This window comes from Catharus ustulatus, chromosome 1, assembly GCF_009819885.2.
Source record: "Catharus ustulatus isolate bCatUst1 chromosome 1, bCatUst1.pri.v2, whole genome shotgun sequence".
Classification (NCBI taxonomy): domain Eukaryota; kingdom Metazoa; phylum Chordata; class Aves; order Passeriformes; family Turdidae; genus Catharus; species Catharus ustulatus.
Window position 1 is genome coordinate 125,015,871 of NC_046221.1, and position 25,510 is coordinate 125,041,380.

Below are 25,510 nucleotides of genomic sequence, written 5' to 3' on the forward strand. Positions count from 1 at the left end.
CATGACTTTGGACTCTTTTATAATAGTCCTTTGGGGCAGGAGAGATGATGTGTGATGTTGGACTGTTGCATTCTGAAAACAGTTCTGGTTCTATCGTTGCTCCACTTAGCCTGGTCTAGTCAAAATTAATTTTTCATAGATTAATAAAGCTAAATGTTTATTGCAATAATTTTGAAATTAAACATAGAAACCACAGCAAAAATGTTACACATTGTTATATAGCAATTAATGTAATACAATTCAAATCATTGCCTGTTCTTACACAATAAAATCCCCTTGAGGTATACATCGTACTTCTCCATCCTTCTGCATAACTCACCAAGTGAGTGGTTCTAGATCAAAAGCAGTGTCATGGATGGGTTTGCCTTTGCCTGAAGTAGGAATAACCCAGCATGTCTTTCCCAGAATAATTTCTATGTGCAATACAGGAGCTTTTCCCTTTTGTAAAAGTACATCAAAGTTTTGATTGGACAGTGCCAGGTTGATTAGAAGATCCTCTAGTATTGGCTAACCATGTGACTTTTGCTAAATGTGTATTCCAGTGTTGAAATGTCCTAGCACCTGTTGCTCCCAGTGTAATCTTCATTTGTCCAATTTTCTGGAGGCTGGCGCATAGTAGGAGGTGTGATATACCAATGCCATGCTGTTTGAGCCAAATGTCTAACAGGTTGCTTCTGAAATAAGTACCATTGTCTGACTCAGTTCTTTCTGGGGTTCATTTTTGCCTCATTTCTCAAGGCCGAGGATAGTATTTCAGCCAGTGGCATGAGGCACAGAATATGTTTCCAGCCATCTGGTTGTAGGTTGCACCATAGATATTAGTAAAAATTTCTTTAAGCAAAGAGTAGTCAAGCATTGGAACAGGCTTCTCAGGAAAGTGGTTGAGTCACCATCTCTGAAGGTATTTAAAAGATATGTAGATGTGCATTTAGGGACATGGTTTGGTGATGGACTTGATGGTGCTGGGTTAATGCTTGGATCTGATGTCTTCAAGGTCTTTTTCAACCTAAATAATTCCACAGTTCAGTGACTGTAAGCACCTGGCACTTGCATTGGCACATTTGTGGGAATGTGGTATCAGCAATCTTCCAGATTTCTCCATGTTTATATTTCAGCCAATGTTCTCCATTAGAGAGAGGCTTTAACTGCTTGGCTTGCTTTATTTCAAGCAGTTTCGCATCCATGGATAAGCATGGATAGTGTCCATTATTAAGTCCACCCCTCAGTCAGAAGGTGATGTATATGTTGCATTTCTTCCTTGATGGCCTGAGTTATCACAGGCCCATTAAGTTGTAAATAGTTCATGCTTATTTTACCAGTCCAGATCCACCTGAACCATTTCAATCTTAGCATCCTGACCCATCAGCTGGGATTTTTGATGTTACTCATGACCTGAGTCTTGGGTATATGACTATGTGATGTATTTTTACAGCAAAGTTCTCTATCCAAGCAGAAATATCCTGCCATAATGCAGCAGTCCAGGTGGGTTTTTCCTCTGCTCTGCCAGTTGACCAACTTTAATTTCAATTCCCTTCCCTACAAAGCATTTCCCACTATGAGTCTATATAGATATCATGTACCGGCCATTTTCCCTTTCAGCAATGTCTAAAGCCAGTTGGATAGCTTTCACCAGCAGTTTTCACCTCTGAAGACTGACTAGATTCACCTTGTCATTCAGCTGTTTCTGTGATGTATATGGGAGTCCACATAGCAGCTTTCCACCTTTGATATTTTCCCAAAATATGACAGGACTCACCAGAGCATATTGTTTTTAATTTTCTGGTATTTCATTTACAATGGGACTTCTTCAGGCCACTTCACCTCCTTTTCAGGCAATTTTCCAAAGTCTTTGCCTTCTGGCGAGTCAACAGTAACTTCCAAAATTCCTGGGACACTGAGATTTCCTATTCAAGCACATTGTTTCATCCGTGTGCCCCACTTACTCCATGTAACATCAGCTGTGTGTGTAGAACGGACTCTCCCTTTGAATATCCTGCTGAGCACTGGCAGTCAGGGTGCCAAGAAGAGCTGTGCTTCAATACTATTCATGTCTGAAGCAGCTCAAACTCCTTCATATGATACCAATGTTTCTTTTTCAGTTGGACTATAGCCAGCCTTGAATCTTCAGTGTCCCTCATGCCAAAACCCTAAGAGTCAATCTTGAGTCTTCCCTGAATGCTTTTTGCCAATGGCTTCAAGTAGAACCATTCTCCCCAGCTGCAACACATTTTCAACATCTTGTCCTGTCCAGAGCAACCTGAGGGCTACTGTATGTACTATTTCCTTTTCAATTTGTTCAAAGAATTGTCATCGTTCAGGGCCCAATTAAAATAATTCTTCCTCCAGATCAGTTGATAGAATGGGCTTTGTATCAGACTATAATTTGGAATAAATATTCTCCAAAAACCTCAAATGCCTAATAAAGCTTGTGTTTCCCATTTGCTAATTGATGGATACCTAGCTGTTATTTTGTTGATCACATCCATTGGGATACCACATCTATCTTGCCACTTTACTGGATCACCTGTGTAAGTCACTTGACCTTACTTTGATTTATGGCAAAACTGACTTTCAGAAGATTTAGACAAATTTCTTCCCCTTCTCCAAAACTTCGTCTGGTGTGTTTCCCCATATGATGATGTCATCAACGTATTGCAGGTGTTCCTGTTCTAGTGTTGTCTGGTGAAGTCCATGGAAAATGGTAGGGCTGGATTTCCACCTCTAGGGCAGGTGTACTGGATGTCCTTCCAAGTGAAAGTAAATTGTGACCTGTACTCTGCTGCAAAACGGATTGAGAAAACATGCTAGTGATACTGACTGTGGCAGGCCACTTGGCTGCCTTTGATACAAACTGCCTCCAGTTCAAATTGCGGTTCTAGCCTGTCTGGCATGGCAGCACTTAGCAGCAGCATGGCTTCGTTAAAGACACTATAAAGGCACTATAATCTACTGTTGGTCTCTACTCTCAATCAGATTTTCACAGTGGCCATGTGAAACTGTTACAGGGTGAGTCCTGCCGATCCCTCCAGGGATTCCGGCAAACAAATCAGCTTATGCATGGGAGTCAGGGAGTCTTCCTTGGTGTGATATAGGGATCAGGGGGTTACCACTTCATTTATGAGTTCTTCCTCTTCTTCTTCCTCAGTCTGCAGCTGCTGCTCTTCCTCCTCTTGTTCTTGTAACGGCCCTGCTTTGGAGTAGCCTGCCTTCTCCACTTCTTCCTGCTGCTGACTTGTAGAAGAAGCTCCTTCATCCCTTACTAAAGGAGCTTCTACTTCCAGTATGTCTTCTTGTGAAGATCCTATGACCTTCTTTTCCCCTTGAGGATACTGAATAGTGTTGAACAGGACTTGCCAGGCATGGGCCAGGCTGCAGCATGTTGCAGTGATTTGTTTCTCTCTGGAATTACCAGGTTGGCAGCATACTTCTTTCAAATATTTTACTAGTTTTTCAGGATTCTGAACTTGTTCAGAGGTGAAATCCCAAAATATTCAAGATGCCCATTATTGTACATACTTGCCTGTACTATCCCACACATCCTGCCCACTATACATGCTCAGGCACAGGGTAGTTATCTGGGTGGTATCCTTAAATAGCTGTTTAAGCCTAAACAAGGCCTGAAATACAATCAGGAGACATAGCAATAAAAACACACTGGTTTGAACATCCTGACTATATTCAGAATTCTCAAGAGGTATTGTAATTACCCTGGAGAAGAAGGGGAATATGTGGGAAGTGTATGCCCCATAGATTGGCTCTAGGAAGAAAGATAAAGGCTGTAATTAGGAATACTTTCCAATAGATGGCTCTAGAAGTATGAAAAAGATAACAGTATTTGATTACAGATAGATTAGTCTTGTTACCATCAGTTTTATCATATCATAAGCCAGTGTTACAAAGAAGGGCAACATGATAACCTTAGCTCAGCCCCAGAGGTGATAAACAGCACAACAGGAAATATACCGGGCAAGTAAGATGTTACATAATCCTGGGACCAGAAAACAATTCTGAGAGTAAATAAATCAATATCAGGATTAGCTACTGTTAAACTAATATAATGAATGCTTACAAGAAATTTGTTTTAACATACTGTAGTCAGATTTGTCATTATCTCAACCCTTCAAGCTCCATGTTGGGCACCAAAAAGGGCTGTTGTGGTTTAACCCAGCAGGCAGTTAAACTCTACAAAACTTCTCACACACCCCACCCCCAAGAGGGTTTTTGGAGAGAACTGAGAGAAAAAAACCAAAAATTGTTGATTGAGAAGGACAGAAAAGGAAGGGGAAATATCAATAATAATAACAACAGAATTCAATTATACAAATTAAGTGACATATGACACAATTACTCAACACCTGCAGAATAACGCCCAGACAGCCTGTTTATAAGCAGTGGCCCTCAGCCATCTTTCTCCCTAGTATATACTAAGCCTGATGTCATGTGGAATGGAATATTCCTTCAGAAAGCTGGGGTCACCTGTCCCAGCTGTGTCTCCTCCCAGTTTCTTGTGCCCACCAGTCTCCTTGCTGATGGGACAGTGCAAGAAATTGAAAACTCCTTGGCTTTGCATAAACTCTGCTTACCAAGAGCAGTAACAGCAATGTGTAACCAACATTATTCACATTCTGAAGCCAAAACATATATTTTAGGAATGAAACTAAATCTATTGCAGCCAAAACCTATATAAACCTATATCTAACAGGTACACTATTCTAAATAGCATCGATCCAATGTAGAGGAAAGCCAGATAACTAACCTCAATCCAGAGGCCGTGCTACTCTTGGAGAAGTCCTGAACACTGTTGTCTATTATGCTTCCCAGGTTTTCTTACTTTTCAGAGGACAAGTGGGACCCTCACCAAAGAGTCCTGTGTCCAGGCAAGGGGAATGAAAAGCATTGGAGAATGTGGGCATCGATCCCACTACCTCTCACATGCTAAGCAAGCGCTCTACCATTTGAGCTAATTCCCCACCCTGCAGCCTTTGGCCAAGGTCCTCTCTGTTGGCAGGCACCCAACCCTGGACAAGGATGCCCATTAGCCAATGTGCCTCCCATTCATATCACTCTCATATCACCAGCGCGCACATTCGCTTTCCTGCTAGAGGTGGCTGCGGACAGCCCCCATGGCCACAATCACTGTACCCTGCCCAAGGGTTTTACCTAAAAATGCCTTGGCTGGTCAACTTCTCAAGGTCAGGCAAGAGTTCATGACTGGACAGCACTGGATCCCCCTGGGCCAAAAGGCAGCAGTGCCAGTGCAGGATGTGTGCCAGAGGCAAAAGGTGACTCCTTCGAGCCGGAGTTGAACCAGCGACCTAAGGATGGCCATGCATGGGAGCCTACAGTCCTCCGCTCTACCAGCTGAGCTATCGAAGGAAGCATGGGGACATGGCCAGGCACACCTCACCCAGCACACACCCAGACAGCATTTTTTCCAAGCTACAGTGCACCATCATGCTTCTACTACCACATCCTCCTTCAAACAGTCTCAGCTCCAACATCACAACTCCACGCTCAAGCCTTCAGCCCATCAGTCATGCAAAACACAAACACAAATGCTCCATAAGCTCCTTGGACATCATTTTCTTCATGAGAAGATTCTTCTCATGGCCACACAGATCTCACTCATGTCCTCATGCATCTTCCCTTGATTCCCTTTCACTCTGCCGTCTTTTGCCCTCTCACCAAGCAGTTGTCACATGTATAGCCATTCTAATCTGAAACCTCCTCTAAGTCAAAAGGTCATGTGTAAACCCTCTGAACCTCTCTTTCTCTAGGCTGAACATATCCACTCTCCTCAGCCCATCCACACTTTTCCATTCCTTGAGATTCTTGGTGTCCCTCCAAAGGTTTATTTCTTTGTTTCTCTGCCTAGAATATCTCAAAATGGGACACAATACTTTAGATGACATTTGATGTCTATCAAGCAAAGAGGGAGAAACCTCAGCTAAATTGTCCATGCAAACCTGGATGTCACCCTTCTCTTTCCATTCTGAGCATCCATAGGCCCTGGCAAAGGGCCCTGTGTCCAGGAAAGGGGAATGAAAAGCATTGGAGAATGTGGGCATCGATCCCACTACCTCTCGCATGCTAAGCGAGCGCTCTACCATTTGAGCTAATTCCCCACCCTGCAGCCTCTGACCAAGGTCCTCTCTGTTACCAGGCACCCAACCCTGACCCAAATTTCTGGATGCCCTGAAACCAAAGCCTGATCTTCCCAATAACCTCATTCGTATACCACCAACTCATCCACTCACTTTCCTTTTGGAGGTGACTGCAGGTAAGTCCAGTGGTCAGAATCAACTTCCCATAGCCAGGGTTCACCTAAAAATGCCTTGGCCACTTATCTTCCCAAGCTCACAGTTGAGCAGCTCATTGTGGGGAACCCCCTGGGTAGGACCAGATAAAGGCAGCAGTGCCAGTGCAGGATGTGTGCCAGAGGCAAAAGATGACTCCTTTAAGACAGAGTTGAACCAGCGACCTAAGGATGGCTGTGCAAGGGAGCCTTCAGTCCTCTGCTCTACCAGCTGAGCTATCAAAGGAATTACAGGGATAAGCTTTGGACCTCGTCCAGGACACACTCAGACAACCATTCTGCTTTCATACCAACTCACATATACCTGCATGACACTGACCAGAAGGAAAAAATACACCCTTGCCTCAGACCCACATTGCCCAGAATATCTCATGTCCACAGCACCAAACCAGGGGAGACCTGACCATGGTGTCTCATTCTGGATAAGAAGCCAGAGAAGAAGGCACCATCAGGCAGTGCAAGCAAGGAAGCCAATGCAGAAGTGAGAATGATGATCATGTCCAGTGAGTGCCAGGCAGGTCCAGACTGACAATAGAGAGTTGAGGTCAAGCCAGAACATCCATCTGCACATCAGTATATGCGTAAAGAGTCTTTGTGGCTGGACATATCCAAAGTTATGGCTGTAACTTAGCTAGTGACCAAGGCTCCCGTGGTATAGCATGGAAAGAGAGACTAATGAAAACAGAGCTCCTGGACCCATGGGTGGAGATCAAAGTCGCACCTGAGGTCATTTCAGGGCCTTTGAGATGTATCAGGGCAGGCAGCACCCAGCCAGCTGTGATGTGTATCCATGGAAGTGAGCCTACAGCCCTTCACTCCACCAGCAGAGCTAATGGAGGGACACAAACAAGATCTTCCTTGGTGACAGAGCAGTCAAAGCAATCAGCTTGAATGAGGCTTCAGGACACCTCTTTTCAAATCTCCTACAGCAGCCAGAGCTCAAGGACCACTGCAGCTGACTCAAGGGTTCAGCCATTTATAGCACATCAGCCTCCAAGCATGGAGCCTGCACAGCACTCTAGGACACCCTTCTTCTCCTGCCTGTCTGACCCAAGAAGGGAAAAAATGGAATCTGTCCCGCTTCAGTTGTGGTCTACTGTGTCTCATTCCTCTTCCTATGACCACAGTAAAAGGTCTAACAATTGAATCAATAAACTCCTGGCAGGCATTAGAAAACTTCTGCTTAGCTCACCCAAAGCCTGCAGTTTGTTACCATCTCCTTTCATGTATTATAGTAGAATATTTTGGGTTGAAAAGGACCTTTTAAGGTCATGCTGTCCAACTTTCCTGCTGTGGGCAAGACCCTCTTCCAGTAGATCAGATAATTTAAAGGCCCATGACACCGCATATTAACTTTTGCAGGAATGAGGTGTCTTCAAGTTCTCTGGGCAACCTTTTCCAGTGCATCACCAATGTAATCATAAAGAATTTATTTTTTACATAATCAAAATCTACCCTGTTTTGTTTAAAACCATTTCTGCTTCTTCTCTCACCATAAGGTCTGCTAAAAAGTGTCTTTGTCTTTCTTGCAAGCCTTCTTTATCAATTGAAAGGTTGCTATTAGGTCTCCCTGGAGCCTTCTCCTCTCCAGGCTGAGCTGGCCCCACTCTCTCAGTCTGTCTAAACTGGAAAGGTATTTAATCACCCTGATCAGTCCTGTGTCCCTATTCAGGGCCAGCTCTAACCATGTCTTTCCTATGGTGGGGAGCCCATAGCTGGACACAGCACTCCAGGTGTGGTCTTACAAGAGGATGATAGAGGGGCAGAATAACCTCTGTCCACCTGCTGGACATGCCACTTTTGATGCAGCCCAGCATATTATTGATTTTCTAGGCTACAAAGGTACACTGCCAGCTCATGTCAAGTTTTCCATCCACCAGCACCCCCAAGTCCTTCTCCACACAGTTGCTCTCAATCCATTCCTCCCCCAGCATGTACTGATATAGGTGATCACCCTGACCCAGATGCAGGACCTTGCACCAGGCTTGTTTAACCTGATGAAGTTCACATGGACCCACTGCTCAAGCGTTTAGAGGTCCCACTGGATGGAATATCTTCCCTTAAGCATATAAACTGCACTGCTGCCCTTGTCATCTGTAAAGTTGCTGAGGGTGCACTCAATCCCACTGACAATGGCATCATTGATGAAGATATTAAATAGTATTGGTCCCAATACAGACCTTTGAAGGACACCACTTTATACGGGCTTCCGGTTGGATATTGAGCAGTTGACTCCAGTTCTTTGGATGTGGCTGTCCCTCCCATTCCTTACTCATTGAATGGTCCATCCTTCAAAACCCCATGTCTCCAATCTAGTGACAAGGATGTTGTGTGGGATGATGTCAAAGGCTTTAGCAAAGTTTAGGTAGCTGACATCCATAGCTCGTTCCTTGTCCACTGAGGCAATCAGTCTATCATAGGAGGCCACTAGATTGGTCAGTCATGGTTTGCACTTGGTGAAGCCGTGCTGTCCTAAACACCTCCCTGCCTTCACATGTCTAGACATATCTTGAAGGAGGATTTGTTCTGTGATCTTAGTAGGGTGACACGCACTGCTTAGTGGATCCCAGAGCCATTCTTTTCACCATACTTAAAAATTACTTTGATATTTTGCTTTTCTCTATAGTAGAGGACTTCAGGAGGCATAAAGGAAGGCAAGGATACTGATTCAATCACAAGTAAATGGGAAGATTCAGATACCACAGTTTACAGCCTATGCTGCTCCTGGTAGAGCTCCAGTTCCTATAATTACTTGTGCAACCAGCTACAAATAGCTCCTAATAACACCAGCTGGCAGAGGGACCCTCACCAAAGGGTCCTGTGTCCAGGCAAGGGGAATGAAAAGCAGTGGAGAATGTGGGCATCGATCCCACTACCTCTCGCATGCTAAGCGAGCGCTCTACCACTTGAGCTAATTCCCCACCCTGCAGCCTTTGCCAAGGTCCTCTCTGTTGGCAGGCACCCAACCCTGGACAAGGATGCCCTGCACCCAAGGCCTGGGCCTCACATTCATATCACTCCCACACCATCAACAACTCAACTGATCCTACTGGCTGTGATCCCAGACAACATCAGCCCTCAAAATCACAATTTCCTGACCAGGATTTGTGAACTCTTTTTTTGTCTCTGGTAGATCTTTTACCAGGACTGGAGAGTACTGATATCGATCAGTGAGCCCTCAACAGTTCACTCAGCCAGCAGAGAAAGACCAGAGGCCCTTACAAGACATATTCCACAAGAATCTTTATTTCATGCAAAGGGTGTCAAGCAGGAATCCCCAAGGACAAAGGGAAGACAGTCATATTTATAGATTCAAGGAGGATTAAAATTACAACCAATAGAAAGTTATACAAAGGACAGCATTCCAATATAAGTCAAGAGTTCTAAAGGTGAACGGACCAATTACACAAACTAATTTCTAGACAATTATCTTCTAAAGAGATAGGAGAGTGACTGAATTATTAAGGAATTCAGCTCAGCCTTGGTATCTAGGAGACCTTATCCATTGAAGTAAATTCCAGGGGCCAGGGGTAGATAGCTTTGGAAGATTTGTATCATCCACAAGGATTCACCTAAAAATACCTTGGCTGGTCATCTTTCCAACCTCAGGCAAGAGCTCATGGTTGAGCAGCTCATTCTGGGGAACCCCCTGGGTAGGACCAAAAGGCAGCAGTGCCAGTGCAGGATGGGTTCCAGAGGCAAAAGGTGACTCCTTCGAGCCGGAGTTGAACCAGCGACCTAAGGATGGCCGTGTTTGGGAGCCTACAGTCCTCCGCTCTACCAGCTGAGCTATCGAAGGAAGCATGGGGACATGGCCAGGCACACCTCACCCAGCACACACCCAGACAGCATTTTTTCCAAGCTACAGTGCACCATCATGCTTCTACTACCACATCCTCCTTCAAACAGTCTCAGCTCCAACATCACAACTCCACGCTCAAGCCTTCAGCCCATCAGTCATGCAAAACACAAACACAAATGCTCCATAAGCTCCTTGGACATCATTTTCTTCATGAGAAGATTCTTCTCATGGCCACACAGATCTCACTCATGTCCTCATGCATCTTCCCTTGATTCCCTTTCACTCTGCCGTCTTTTGCCCTCTCACCAAGCAGTTGTCACATGTATAGCCATTCTAATCTGAAACCTCCTCTAAGTCAAAAGGTCATGTGTAAACCCTCTGAACCTCTCTTTCTCTAGGCTGAACATATCCACTCTCCTCAGCCCATCCACACTTTTCCATTCCTTGAGATTCTTGGTGTCCCTCCAAAGGTTTATCTCTTTGTTTCTCTGCCTAGAATATCTCAAAATGGGACACAATACTTTAGATGACATTTGATGTCTATCAAGCAAAGAGGGAGAAACCTCAGTTAAATTGTCCATGCAAACCTGGATGTCACCCTTCTCTTTCCATTTTGAGCATCCATAGGTCCTGGCAAAGGGCCTTGTGTCCAGGAAAGGGGAATGAAAAGCACTGGAGAATGTGGGCATCGATCCCACTACCTCTCGCATGCTAAGCGAGTGCTCTACCATTTGAGCTAATTCCCCACCCTGCAGCCTCTGACCAAGGTCCTCTCTGTTACCAGGCACCCAGCCCTGACCCAAATTTCTGGATGCCCTGAAACCAAAGCCTGATCTTCCCAATAACCTCATTCGTATACCACCAACTCATCCACTCACTTTCCTTTTGGAGGTGACTGCGGGCAAGCCCAGTGGTCAGAATCAACTTCCCATAGCCAGGGTTCACCTAAAAACGCCTTGGCCACTTATCTTTCCAAGCTCACAGTTGAACAGCTCATTCTGGGGAACCCCCTGGGTCGGACCAAAAGGCAGCAGTGCCAGTGCAGGATGTGTGCCAGAGGCAAAAGGTGACTCCTTCGAGCCGGAGTTGAACCAGCGACCTAAGGATGGCCATGCATGGGAGCCTACAGTCCTCCGCTCTACCAGCTGAGCTATCGAAGGAAGCATGGGGACATGGCCAGGCACACCTCACCCAGCACGCATTCAGACAATATCTTTCCCAAGATACAGTGTGCCATTATATCTCTGTTACCACATCTTGCTTCAAACAGCCTCAGCTCCAACATCACAGAACCTTGTTCAACCCATCTGTCATGCAAACCACAGAAATGCTCCATAAGCTCCCTGGACATCATCAGCTTCTACAGATAAACTTCCTGACAGGCACACACACCTCTACCTCTGTCCTGCTGCCTTTTCCCTTGTATCCCTTTCACTCTGCTGTCTTCAGCCCTCTGCTCAAGTACAAGAAAAAACAAAACAACCTGCCATCCCTCTGTTCTGTAACAGTCTGCTGGAACATCTTGTGTAAATCCTATAAACATCTGTTTCTGCAAACTGAAAGCACGAACGCTTCCTCAGCTTATCTTTAAAGACAATTTCTTGAGATTATTGTAGCCCACCACTGATCTTGCTCTATTCCATTGATGTCCTTTTCTGCACTTCACTTGCTATTTGAGAATTGTCAAGCCAAGAGGGGAGAAGATCAATTCTTCTGCCAAACTGTCCATAGTAGTTTTGATACAACCCTGGATGTCATCCTCCTCTGTTAATCCAGGGCACACCATGTATCTTCCCATGCTCCCCAGCATATAGATGCATCCTTGACAAAGGGTCCTGTATCTAGGCAAGGGGAATGAAAAGCATTGGAGAATGTGGGCATCGATCCCACTACCTCTCGCATGCTAAGCGAGCGCTCTACCATTTGAGCTAATTCCCCACCCTGTAGCCTCTGACCAAGGTCATCTCTGTTACCAGGCACCCAGCCCTGACCCAGGATGCCCTGCATTCAAAACTGGAGCCTTTCCTAATGATCTTCACTCTCAGACTCCCACACACTCACCTTCCTGTTGGAGGTGATCCCTGACAACTCCAGAGCTCAGAACCACCATGCCCTGCCCAAGGGTTCACTCAAAAATGCCTTGACTGATCATCTTCCCAGCTTCAGGCCAGAGCTCACGCCTGGACAGCCCTTTGAAGGAAAACCTCCTGGGCAGGACCAGAAAAAAGAAGTGCTGCCAGTGCAGGATGTGTGCCAGAGGCAAAAGGTGACTCCTTCGAGCCGGAGTTGAACCAGCGACCTAAGGATGGCCGTGCAATGGGAACCTACAGTCCTCCGCTCTACCAGCTGAGCTATCGAAGGAAGCATAAAGAGGATCTTGCTCTCATCCTCTGATATTTCATAGTGTTGTCAGATTTGACCCTATAGAACATGCTTCCCTGTCTTCAAAACATTGCCATCTTCATTTGAAAGCATCCTCATCAGACCCACCCTGTGTCAGAGTCTCGTCTGACCTCACTTTTCAGCCTAAGCCTCCCACTCACAGTATTCTTGAGTTTATTTCACTGACTTCATTTCCCTAAGTACCCTGTCCATCTAAGGTATCCATCTTGTGGGATAGCTGTTTGTTTGTTGTCACTTTTCTCTCCCATGCTTGCTTGCTGCTGTGGAGGACTGCAGTGGGCAGTGATCCCAAGGTGGTGAAGAAGAAGGCCATTCACCATCAGAAAAATATGAATGGACATAAGCCCATGGTTTTGGCATAGGAAGTAGCCTCCAAACTCATTTGCTCTTTTCAGTCTTTTTTGATCTTTTTTTGGTCGTCTTCTTTTCTGTCATAATGAACCCTGTTTATTACATAAGTGTGAATGTCACTTTTCCAGGGACCCACAGGTACCCACAGTACTATATAGCTAGTACTTTGTGTTATGTCACATAGTTTTTTGTCCTTACTTTTATTGTTTCTTGGCTTGAACCTAACAGAGTCGTTTGTCTCACTTGTATGGATTGCACTGCTAATATACCAATCTTTTTTCCCATTGCTAAATCATCTCCAAATAGTATATGTCATCTCAGTGTGCAGAGAGTTGTTTTGGTAATGTAGTCTTTTTAGTGAGAACATTTGTCCCAAAATCAAAATAAGAACATAGATTATCTTTCGTTAATTGCTGAAAGTAATCCTGTTAGTAGTCTAAAACAGTACCAGGTAAATGAGAGTGCAACTAATATGTTTCATCTTTTTAAAACTATATTCTGTTCAAATTATTATTTTTTATAAGATTGTTTGGAATGTAGATCAGTCAGAAGATGTCTTTGAGTCTCTGGGAAAAGAAAGAAAGGCGGGAAATTGATTTTGATTGCCTGATGCCTGCAAACATGCATGGGTTTTCAAAAGTAATTCTTCTCCCTTTTTTTCTCTCTCTCTCTTTTTTTATTTTTTTTTCCTAATTGTTGAGGCTTGTTTTCAGGTAAGAAAAGGGATAGATTGCATAATTTACTTAAATACTTGGATGACACATAATGTCATTAGTCATGCAAGACTTAGCTTGTTTTTTCAGTTCTCATATTTAATTTTTCATTGTGTTTAGGGCACATGTTAAACATTAACAAAACTTTGTGTTTAAGGTGCAATATGCACAGTGTATTAAATATGACTGAACATGAACCTATTCATGCTATTAGGCACATGTTTAAGGAGTTATTTGTGACTTATGATTCTGTGACTTGAGTTCAACAGAATTGAAGAGATCGTTGGGAGAAGCTGCTCCCAGGCTTGTATCAGTCTTGATACTGGTAAAATGTCTTCCAGGCAGGAGTTGTCATCAGGAGCAAAGCAGTTACTTTTTACTGGAGGAGTAACCTGTACTGGGACTTCAGAAGGAAATCAAGTAGGACTTTACTCTGAGGTTAAATTTGTTAGAGGAAGTGTAGGCACACTGCCTTCACACTACAAATACTATTTTTGGTCATAGCAGTTATGGCTAGCTCTCAAAATATTTAGAGAATATTAAGAGAATATTTACAATATGAAACATAAGCTTGGCTGTGATTCAATCAGCTTGAAACAAACACTTTTAAAAAACTTTCGATGCCACTAGAGGTCAGCACTAGTCATTAAATAAATGTCCTTGAGACTGCAAGCTCTTTACAGGGAGTGGTGATTTTTGAAAATGTATACTTCTGTCTATGCTTGTTTAGCAAGTGTGTGTGAGTTCACACTACCGGTGCTTCAAGATGGTTGGAAGCAAACCTCTTCTTCTCGATGCTGTTCTTCCCCAGTGCTGTGAGCCAAGAATCACGCACAACTTTTTAAGCTGTACCTGTCCTCAAATGCCGTCGTGCCGAGTACAGTCAGAGGGAAAAAGCAGTGTCAAACCCTGTCCTAGTAAAGGTTTCCAATGGCATAGGCAGCCCAGACTAGTTGACACTACTCCACTCTCACAGGGATTACTGCATTTAGCTCTGGGCACCTGCTGGAGCAAGTCCAGAGAAGGGACACAAGGATGATCAGAGAGATGGAGACAGGCTGAGAGAGTTGGTGTTATTTGGCCTGGACACGAGAAGGCTCCAGGGACATCTTAGAGCACCTTCCAGTACCTAAAGCAGTCCTGCAAGAGAGCCGGAAAGGAACTTTTTACCAGGGCATGAAGTGACAAGGGGCAATGGCTTTAAACTAAAAAGGAGTATGCTTAGATTAGATATTAGGAAGAAATTCTTTACTGTGAAGGTCATGAGGCACTGACACAGCTTGCTCAGGAAAGTTGTGGATACCTCATCCCAGGAAGTCTTTCAAGGCTAAGCTGGATGGGGCTTTGAACAACCTGGTCTAGTGGAAGTTGACCACGCCCATGCCGGGGCACCAGACCTAGATGATCTTTAAGGTTCCTTCCAACCCTAACCACTCCACAATCCGATGAAAATAACCATTCTATTATGACTCCTATGATGATCTCATGACTATCCCTGTTTACTGCTTTAAGGATTGTCTCAGAAGTGCAGCAGTGGGGCCAAAGACAAGCACTTGAAACAGGGATTAACTCATTATGCTTTTCCACCGTGTGCTTCAAAAAGATGCTTCCCTTCCATTGCAACTCCTAACTGTTCTCCATCATCACTGTCTGGGCTTTTGCAAACACAGACACTGTTTACAACATTTTAATGTAGCTACTATTGATAGGCAATTGAACACAGAATTTCCTTTGCTATAAAGAAAATAATCTTGCCTGGATAAGCAGTGTGATCATCATGTTTTTAAACAACTTTTAAAAATCTTTATCTTTGCTAAAACCTGCTAAATGATGCAAATGAGTTGGCAGTCATAATGCAACAAATGCCTGTGATTTATTATCATGTTGCAATCTGTGCCTTCATCATATATCACTGTCTACTTTAACACAGTAGTTGACTAGGTATCAATACACAAAGTTCATTCTCAGTGTAGTAGGCACACCTCTCATCAAAACTTTCATGCTGGTTGGTTTGTGTCCTTTGGTTCCTTTGTGTCACTTTTCTTCCACTGAGTACATGAGAGCTGGAAAAAAGAAGGTTGAACACACAGTTCAGAATTATTATAACTCTATGAAAATATCTTTTGTAATGTTTTGTGTCTGTATACATGTACATATACAGATGACTTATTTTCCCTCTGGTTTTTTTTGTGTCTCATATTTAAGAAAACTGGCTCTGAAATATCATCCTGACAAGAATCCAGACAATCCAGAGGCTGCAGAAAAATTTAAAGAGATCAACAGTGCTCATGCAACCCTGACTGATCTCTCCAAGCGAAACATATATGACAAGTATGGATCATTAGGGCTCTATGTGGCAGAACAGTTTGGTGAGGAAAATGTTAACACCTACTTCATGCTCTCAAGCTGGTGGGCAAAGGTAAGCTGTTATTTTCTTTTGGAAATCAAATGTTACAATGCACACAATTACATACACAAGGAACCCCTGAAAAACATGAACTCTCTACAGGCTTAAGAAATAGTACAATTTTACTCTAAATGAAAAACTTAATAAAACAATATTATCTGGAAAATCGACAGTGGCAGAATGTAATGTAATCTCAGACTAGCACTAATACAGAAAGTTTTCTCTTTTTTTTAACCAGGCATATAATTTTAGTACATGTTTTGTAACACTTTCAGAGACATTAATTAGTTTTGAATCTAGTGCTCCAGGTTAATTTTGACTTTCTTTTCTGTAATGACTAAATAAAAATGACTCATTATTCAAACACAAGAAGTCCCATTTATGTGACAACCAATTAATAAATTATTACGGTACAGATTTAGCTGTCTTTTTTTGCTATATATAGCACACAACATAAGCAAGCAATAATAATACATAACACCGTGAGTATGGCATTATATATATGCCCTGGTGATGGAGTGAGAGAAAGGAACTCAAAGAAAAGCTTAGAAGAGTGAAATGGAGGAAGAGAGTAGGACAAAAGAGAATGGTACATCAAAACCCTGCATGTTGCTGTTCTAGTCATGAAGGAGTTGGGTTCATTTGTTCCCTTATCACATTGGTGTTCTCTGATGTTTAAATATATCAAATTCAAGTGTTTCTGCAAATACCGAAATGTTACAGATATGCAACAAATAGAATTGCAAATGTGCAAAATCCATGCAGTCCCCACCTGTTTCCAGCCACAGAAGCACAGGAAAGCACTCTGTTGGAGTGTGAGAGAATACATAGGAAGATCTGTACTGTTTGAAGCAAGCATGCATTGGCAGTTTTTATCTGAGAACTGTGGAACAGGTTTCTCGGTTCAGCAAAGAACAGGCCAGTGCTGCATTGCCCCACGTTTCCCTTTTAAGATGGAAGTCACTTGGTCACTTTGGGGGTCTGAGAAGCCATAATTTGACTTCTGAAACAGGATGAGGCAGAAGCTGCTCAAATGCAGAACAGTGCATGAAACCAATGAATAAAGTCCCGGTGTTTAAATTAAACTTGCAAAGACCTGAGAGGCTGGTTGTACACTGCCTGCTTGCAGCTGCTGTAGCTGCCTCCTGCTACAGGCCAGACACCCCACCATAGCTACTGTCATCTGCTGATGGATCATTCCTCCTTGTCTTTGCCGTCCACCCTCTCCTCCTGCCTCTGCCACAGTTAGGCGGCCTTAGCACTGAGAGAGCAACAGTGTTGACTCCTTTAACAGTTTTTGGCAAAAAATATTTCTTTGTTGTTTCTTTTTTTTAGTTTCTATTTTTCTTTTATTTGGTGATCTTTAATGGAGATTTTATGGAGTATAAAATCCTCTGGGGTCATAAAACCAGGTACAAAAATAACCACTGTGGCTTTGACTCATAAAGAGAGCAGTGGGGAGTACAGAGAGAAGCTAATAAGTCCCTAACAACTAAAGGAGAAATGTGAGGATTGCTTCAAGCAAGCTGTATCCCAGAGGTGAGACAAGATATGCTGAAGATAATCACTGCTTCTTGGTATTCAAGAATTTTTTACAAAAAATCCAAAATACATATATAGAATCATTTGAAGATTTGTGGTCTCTCTGTGTCTCCCCCAACCCAAAATCCTGCCACCCCCAAAGTATAAAGAGTCCACCAAGTGGTTTTTTGGAGTGGTTTGTTTTTGGTTTTTTTTGGCAAGATGAGCTCACTATTTCTCATTTGTTTTTAATCATGCACAAATTCTGGATCAATCTGAAATTTTTATATTGGTCATCATAATACTATTTGAGTCTGAGGCATCATCTGCAGATGACCTCTGGATCCCTGATTTCCTGCCTTCTGGTGGAGGACAGTAGGGACCACAGCCTTGGCTTGTTACCTTCCTCACTGACTGCAAACATTCCTCTTCCCAGCACACTCACACTGGGAAAATCTGACATTGTGAGGAGTTTTATCATTAGCAGTAAGGAAACTTAAATGAAAGAAGAAATGAAAAATGAAAATTACTGTTCATTTTCAGAATGCTAGACTTTTTAGCAGGCATATTAAACTGGGAACATACAGACATGGGTAATGGAAACTTGAATTGCTTCTGCACTGGCAGGCATAGGGATTGTTTGTTTAACTGTTTTAGCAAAAACCAATTCACCCTCTACCATGAAGACTGTTTATTGATGACATCAATAAACTGATTTTTGATTTAACAACTATGTTAATATCAGCACAAGAAATGTTGAAACATTAAAGGTATCATTAATAAACTCAGTGTGTTTCCCCCTCTATACCCTTTCATTCTCTCTCTTTTTTTTTTTTTATTCTATACATTGTGGTGATATATTTTCCATTATGGCATAAAGGATAAACAGTCAGATAACTTATATTAGGGAATTATGGCACCATTTCAAGTGTCTCTTAGAAGGTAAGCATTTTACAACAAAAAGTTGGAGTCTTCATTTAAAACCACTTTGCTCACCCTAGATACATGCTTATACCAATATTAGGCATATAAATAGTCTTATTACCTTCAAAGATGCTCCAGTTGGTCCCCAATAAAATTAGCTCAGACATGCATGCATAAATATTATTTGCATAACTCTGTTGTCTAAGTTTGACAATGTCCTGACATTTGTGCTTACTTTCTTCCTCAGAAACATGTTGTCTTATGAATACAACAAATAGTTAGTAAAGGGCAGACTGGGTAACTACCATGCTAAAGCCTAGCTGTACCTCCAATCCATATACACCTGGTGGCCACAAAGCTGTGCTGCTTTTACCTACACATTCAGAGAATCATGGAATGGCCTGGTTTGGAAGGGACCTTACAAATCATCTAGCTCCAAGCCCCCTGCCATGTGCAGAGAACTCTCACTAGACCAGGTTGCTCAGAGATTGATTCAACCTGGTCTTGAATACCTCCAGAGATGGGACACTCATAACTTCTCAGGACAACATGTTCCAGTGCCTCATTACCCTCATAATGAGGAATTTCCTCCTAATACCAAATTTAAATCTACCCTCTTTCTATTTATTCCTACACGTCAGCTTTGATTTGCTTTCCAGGAATGTCACTGGATTTCCTTTGCTCTTATACCACTACATCCACGAAGAGATGTCCATGGAGATTTCTTCTGTATCACAAACATTTCCATGTAGTCCTGGATCTGCCTTGTGTCAGGAGTCAGGCTGCTGTCACTTCCCCATGGAGCACAAACTGTAAATTTAAATTTTCTGGCTCTTGACTCTTATTAAGATCTCTGGTCTTGGTCCCAGGCAATTGTGTTGGCTCTCCTGAAGCCTCTGTGCTTTGTGCCATGGGGACAAGAGTGAGCAAAGGTGGGAACTTCTTGCTACCTGAGTCCCCAGATCAAGAAACCGTAATCTGAGGACTATAATTTAGGAGACATCATCTTTGTGGTCCTGCACAGTCTAATGGGGGGAGAGAGAGACACCTGCAATGGGCAATTCAAATACTCTTATGGCTGAATCTCTCCCTAGAAAGGCTTTTAACTTCTCTTTGACTGTGTGGAGAGTCCATAGCAGCTACAGTCCTAAACTGGATGCCTTAGTTCAGTGCCCAAAATTATGTGGGATGCATCTGGGTCTTTGCTTCTTTTTCTCTTAGCTTTCTTATTGACAAGAACTTAATAAATAAGTGTTTGCAAAAATGATTTGGGCAAATGAGTCATTTTAAAGATGGAAATGAGTCATTTTAAGGTGGGTGAGGTTTTGCATACTGCCTGGAGGGCTTTTCTGAGGGCCATCAGCAGAACAAGAGATTTCAAACGTTGAGCATGTGGGGGCCTGTTGGTTGGTGTCTTCTTTGTGGATGTTGTCCTTCATGACAAGCAGGAACTTGTGGGTGAGGAGGGCTTTGGAAGATCTGGCCTTGTTCAGTCACTGGGACAGCAGGTGGACTCCTCTGAGTGCCAAGCACTTAGGAACCAGAGTTCCTGTGACATTCTGCCTTCAGCTGTAAGCACAGCCACAAGTTTGAGGAAGGTCACTGCCGACAGGATTTTCACCCTGCTGTGTTTAACCCAGGGCCTGTTTGCAGTCTGTGGTTTGCTGACTGGCTGCTACCTCTGCTGCTGCCTCTGCTGCTGCTTCAACTGCTGCTGTGGAAAGTGTAGACCCAAGGCACCCGAGGGGGAACAGCAGGAGTTTTGTATGTCTCCAGAAGACTTGGAAGAGCAAATTAAGAACGACATGGAAAGAGGTGTGTATTGTAGGGGCTTACTGTGTGGCAAAGCTGTTCAAAACAATCTTTAAAGCCTGTAGTCCAGATGTGCTGCTCACAACACTGAGGCTGCTTCCAGACTTCAGTGGAGATGTGCCAATTCACTCTAGCTAAGACCACAATGCAGTGAACTTCCCAAATTATGTATTAATGCAAAACCAAACTTATGGCATTTACAACAATATATCTCCTGTATCTCTTATGAGACACACAATGAAAGCCTTAGGGCTTATTTCACCTTACACCCTGTAGCGCCCATGCCCATGTTCCTTCATATCCTAGATCATATATTAAGCTCTGCTGGACTAGTGGCTCTCACATCTGATTGGCCTGAATAAGCTATCATTCAGACTTTATTTCAGCAAAATTTATCTCTGCTTGTGGTGGATATCGTACCCATTCAAGAGAAAACTTCAAGAAAAGATGTAAATTTTCCAACAGTAAGTCTGTGAGTAACCCAGGAGATTATGCATGGGAGCTACCATGGTCCTGCCCCTCTCCCATCCAGCCCCCGAGATGCTTATTTTCTTCTGCACTGGCAGTAGCAATTCTACCTTACCCAGGCCTTGGGTGAAATCCAGGTGTAAACTAATCCTGTCAAAATTGTGTGTAGTTCCTGGCCCATTCAATTCTCTGGTGTGCTTCATGGTGGAGTAGGCAAGTGCTAACTTAGGGGCAAGAGGAACAGGGAACTTAGGAGCCAGGAACATGGGCCTGTGGTAGCAGAATGACCTTCACAGCAGGTCAACCTCTTTTTTTGGCTTTGCTGCATTCCCTCAGCTGTACATTCAGGTTTTGGCTATGCCAAGGGATGATGGAGGTGATTTCCTAATTTGGCACTAGTTTGGGACGCATGCAAAGAGTTCTGTCCTGGTGTGCCAAAGAGGGGCAGTTTTGCCTTCATATTCAAGGCAAATAGAAACATCTCAAACTGGGTAGATACGTACAGGGTGAGAGATGCAGTGTGACCCTTGCTCCAGCGATAAAAGCCTGAGGTACCAGGGAAAGACTCAGGACATTTTCAGTTGCAAATTTATATAAACTATGATTAAGATTATGGGCTTTTTATGAGGAAAGACCTAAGAAGTCAGATCACTCTTTTTCTCTTCCATTGTTATGGAAGATCTTATACTGTTATATTCTTATGTTTATTATGCTTAAAATAGCACTGCCAGATTGCCAATGTCATGTTCCCTAAGCAGTAAGAAATTTTTTCCCCCAACTTTTCACACAAATTTACCCTTCCATAAATATGTAACAAAACACTTGTAGTAGTTGAAACAAATGCTATTTTTATAACTGTTACGCCAACGTGTGGTGGTGTTTTTAAATTGATTTTGCCTAGAGGCATATCAAGGTAAACACAGTCAGCTTAAAAACTGATCTGTCTCTGCAAAGGCAGTAAAAACTACTAGCGAAAACTTTATACCCACAATACCTTATTACCTTATTTGAGACAAATCTAATAAACTCTATGACATTAGGCACCTGGAAAGCGCAAATCTAAAATGGGTGTTGCTCTTCATGAGTCTATGATACCAAAGCCAAGTCTGAAGTAGAAGGATGGAACTTTGAAGAATCAGAATGTTTAATTTCTGCCCGTTTTGTTAATTTGTTTATTTTTAATGTTTGTTTATTTTGGTTTATTTTATTTATTTCTCCCTCAGAATCTAGCATAAAATTCCCCAGTGGCAGAAAAATAATTGCTCTCTCCTTCTGGCACAGGTACCAGAAGGTATTGGTATTATTCTTTAATTTTAGGCCCCCTTGACATCCCTTTTCTCCCACCGAGTCCCACTGAGACCAATTTTAAAAATTAATTTAAAATACTTAGCAAAGTACCAGCCTGAAAAATTAGCATAATGTGGAATATCATGTTTTAAGTATTTGGAAGACAATATTAGACATATAGGTAAGGACTGAAGAAAACTAGCTCTTTATACCTTTCCTACCCTCCTCTTCAGTCTTTCTACATTTTGCTCCTAATCAAAACCAGCAAGTCTCACTAAAGTAGAATCCTCTTGATTTTAAAAGAGAGCAATGTATAAGGAATAAAAATAAAAGCTTTATGACAAAGGGTAACATGAGCATCTTTTCTGCAGCTGAAAGGAAAACAGGCAATGCATTTAGGGAAAAAAAGAAAAAATCATGACAACTCGATCAAAGTGTGCTTCCTTCTTTCCTTCTTCCCTTGTCGCCCCAGCTTCAGGCATACTGGCCAGAAAGACACGGCTGACTTTTAGAATAGCAAAGACTGCGCATTTCTGAATGTTGAGCCATAGAAATTAATACTCATGTCTTCCTTTAGGTAAATAATAGAAATGTACCTGTATGTAATTCAGAAACAAACTGTAATCACTTGTGCAGCAGATTTAATTCTGGAAGAGGAAATTCTATTAGGATCCAAGTTCTTTGTATGCCCTCTGAGCACAGACTTAGCATTCCAGCCAGTAATTAATTTCTTTGCTTCCTGCTGTCCCCAGCATCTACAGTATTGCTAACCAGACCTTATTGCTGAGGTCAATACATAGATTTTCAAGCTAAGGCCACACTAAAAACTATCCAAATATTTTTTTAATCAGTCATTGCTTTTCTGAGGAATACATCATTGATAAAGCATTACAATTCCTGATGCTAAAAACCTCTGAGACTGAGCCCTCAGCAGTCGTGCTTAGTGGGAGCTGCCTGGTGCTGGCTGTACTGCTCAAAAGAGTTGAGATTCAGACTTCAACTATTGAACTGACAAGACTATAATACTTTTTCAGTTCCTTACATTTCTCATTTTAAAAAGTAAGGTTTTCACAGTCAATTTCATTCCTCAAACTAACATACCATAAAACATAATTATTAGTGAAAAAGAAAGAGGTGTGAGGACAAAGATTCAGTGATCCATTCCCTAAAATGTAAGAGCAAATTGAGTTGCCACTGAAATCAACACAATCACGCCAAAGGCTTCAATTCTGTTGAAATACTATTTCCCTAGAAAAAGAGAATTTCTGGGGGGATTTATACTCCTCTAGAAAAAGCTTTTAGTCAAATAAATTTGACTGGTTCTAGTGCTCAGCTAGTACAGTGTCTCCCCTGAGAGCCTCATTTTACAGTATGTACTTCCAGGGGTAACATGAATATCAGAACTAAAGAAAATTAGGGGTTTGCAAGCCCTGGCACATAGCTTACAAGGATTTCTCCTCACAACTATTGATTCGTACCAGCAGACTCTGACCTAACATAGAGCAGAAGACAAAAAATTAAATGTTATGTTTGGGTTATTACATTTTTAAACATGACATTTTTTAGTGTTTCAGATCAAACATGACATTAGAAAGGTGGAAAATAAGGTAATCTACGGTATCATGCCAACATGTTACAGGTAACCTGTCAAAATGCACTGGCAGAGGGAAGCATCACTTGCTTGTCTGCAGCACAGACACGTGCAACACTTCATCACTTTCCCACACACATGGGGCAGGTTGACAGATTTTACTTCCACTGAAGTTGATGGCAGAATTCTTGTTAACTTTTGTGTTCCCGGAGGAGGTGGCATTGGAATTTGGATTGCCTTTGTACTTCAGGCTGTAACGATGCACTCAAAGCCGTTTGGCAGGTCTGTTCTCTCCTGTTCGGTTATCATTGTAAGAACAAAGCAAGGCATTTCTAGACCAACTTTTATTTTACAGAAAATGAATTCTAGGAGATAAAAAATAGAAAAAGAATAAAAGAACCAGAGTAGAAAACTACTTTCCCAACTCAGAAGCAATAAGTTTTTATCACTTCATTGTCTCCTCCACACTCCATATGATACAAATGTAGGCGAACAGTGAGCAGGAGCTATCTATAGAAAGAAAGCAGTTTAAACTGTGAATTCTGCCTCACCTCCATTCTGCAGTTTGCCATTAGCAGACTATATTTGTACAGTTTATTATGCCATGGGTCCCTGTTCTGCTAAAAAACCCTATCATAAATCTCAGAAGGGTGCAAGCAGCAAAATGCTTGGTGAAGGTGCCAGCTAAGAACTGTCTGCAGATCAGCTGGAGGCAACACGACAGATTTGCAGTGGGTCCTGTTCCCCTATTGCACACCTGGTTATCACAGCAAAATGAACTGCTAATCTCTGCCCTCCAACAACAATCTTCCAGAAAATGAACAACTTGGAGGCAGAAGTGGGTGGGAGGGAATGCTGCTCAGAAATCTAGAAAATACACAGCAACTTAAAAATGGATTGGAACTGCCAAACTAATATGAGCCTGAGTTGAGCTCAAAGCATTAATTACTCATATACTTTAAGAAGTTATGAAACACATCTATCTTTGACCTTGCGTCTAAATATGGAATTGCCCATACAGAGAAGCTGCTTGGCATTTAATCATTCTTGCCTTTCACCTTGACAGAGTCAAAGTTGTTCTACCCCCACTGAGTGGAAGCCGTATGGCATGCAATTAGATTCCTGCTCTGGGTTAAGTTACTCCTGTACTTTACATCTTTTGCCCATGATTCATCCCATCAACTGTCATGTAAACAGAAGGAAATGTCAGATGAGATTTTTTTCCTGAACATTTGGTCATTTGGCAAAAAAAGTCATAATCTGTATTCAATTACTGTGAAGGCTGTGTTGGTATCAAGATATAGATACTCCAAAGCTTTTCATGTGAAACACTTCACTAAGATGGCTGAACTTGTAAAAGTCAGTCTCTGAGACTTGAGTACTTCCCCCCCTCCAAAAAACATGCAGGTTGGAAAGAGGCCCAGGTGAAGGGCAACCAGAACTTGTTCTTTGTCAGATGGAACACAGTAGCCATCAAGGAACTATGTAAAGACTTCACTTCTACTTTCCTCCACTCTACAACAAATGCATTTTTTGTATTTATATTGGAAAAGTAAACACAAAATTGCACAGAGGGGGAAAGTACACAACAGTAAGGATTTACATAGTGATAATATGAAGTTTTGGTGTTTCCAAATTCATTAAAATAGTAATTCCCAGAGTGCATATACATTACATAAGACTTCAAATTCAATTTAACATTTTTATTTAACTAGCTGGCTTTCAGCACATAGATGATTTCTCTCCTCTAAGTATTATTATTACTGCTCATGCATTTTTTCCTTTTGACTCTCCTCTTTCTTTACTGTTAACTCTGCCTTTTTCAAGTCTCCTTTCTGTCCTAGTCTCACAAACGCTGTCAAGGTTAGTTCTTGCTGACTCACAACATCACTGATTATATTCAGCCATTTGTAGA

The 25,510-nt window shown here is 42.4% G+C and overlaps 1 protein-coding gene and 8 non-coding genes across 12 annotated transcripts in view; 1 reads left to right on the plus strand and 8 right to left on the minus strand.

Annotated features, from left to right (window-relative positions):
• The window catches only part of DNAJC5B (DnaJ heat shock protein family (Hsp40) member C5 beta), a 43,579-nt gene that overhangs the window by 14,650 nt on the left and 3,419 nt on the right, over window positions 1-25,510 (plus strand). For all 4 annotated transcript variants that reach the window (XM_033082814.1, XM_033082805.1, XM_033082832.1 and 1 more), the window contains exons 4-5: window positions 15,791-16,004; window positions 20,078-20,252. In XM_033082814.1, coding sequence (XP_032938705.1) covers window positions 15,791-16,004; window positions 20,078-20,252 — 389 coding nt within the window. The remainder of the gene's footprint in view (window positions 1-15,790; window positions 16,005-20,077; window positions 20,253-25,510) is intronic.
• On the minus strand, window positions 5,288-5,376 carry TRNAY-GUA. The gene is given in 2 exon segments: window positions 5,288-5,323; window positions 5,340-5,376. It is a non-coding gene; the product is annotated as a tRNA-Tyr (tRNA).
• On the minus strand, window positions 6,053-6,125 carry TRNAA-AGC. Its single transcript has one exon. It is a non-coding gene; the product is annotated as a tRNA-Ala (tRNA).
• On the minus strand, window positions 9,165-9,237 carry TRNAA-AGC. Its single transcript has one exon. It is a non-coding gene; the product is annotated as a tRNA-Ala (tRNA).
• TRNAY-GUA lies at window positions 10,027-10,115 on the minus strand. Its single transcript is given in 2 exon segments — window positions 10,027-10,062; window positions 10,079-10,115. It is a non-coding gene; the product is annotated as a tRNA-Tyr (tRNA).
• Window positions 10,792-10,864, minus strand: TRNAA-AGC. The gene has a single exon. It is a non-coding gene; the product is annotated as a tRNA-Ala (tRNA).
• Window positions 11,190-11,278, minus strand: TRNAY-GUA. Its single transcript is given in 2 exon segments — window positions 11,190-11,225; window positions 11,242-11,278. It is a non-coding gene; the product is annotated as a tRNA-Tyr (tRNA).
• TRNAA-AGC lies at window positions 11,984-12,056 on the minus strand. Its single transcript has one exon. It is a non-coding gene; the product is annotated as a tRNA-Ala (tRNA).
• On the minus strand, window positions 12,390-12,479 carry TRNAY-GUA. Its single transcript is given in 2 exon segments — window positions 12,390-12,425; window positions 12,443-12,479. It is a non-coding gene; the product is annotated as a tRNA-Tyr (tRNA).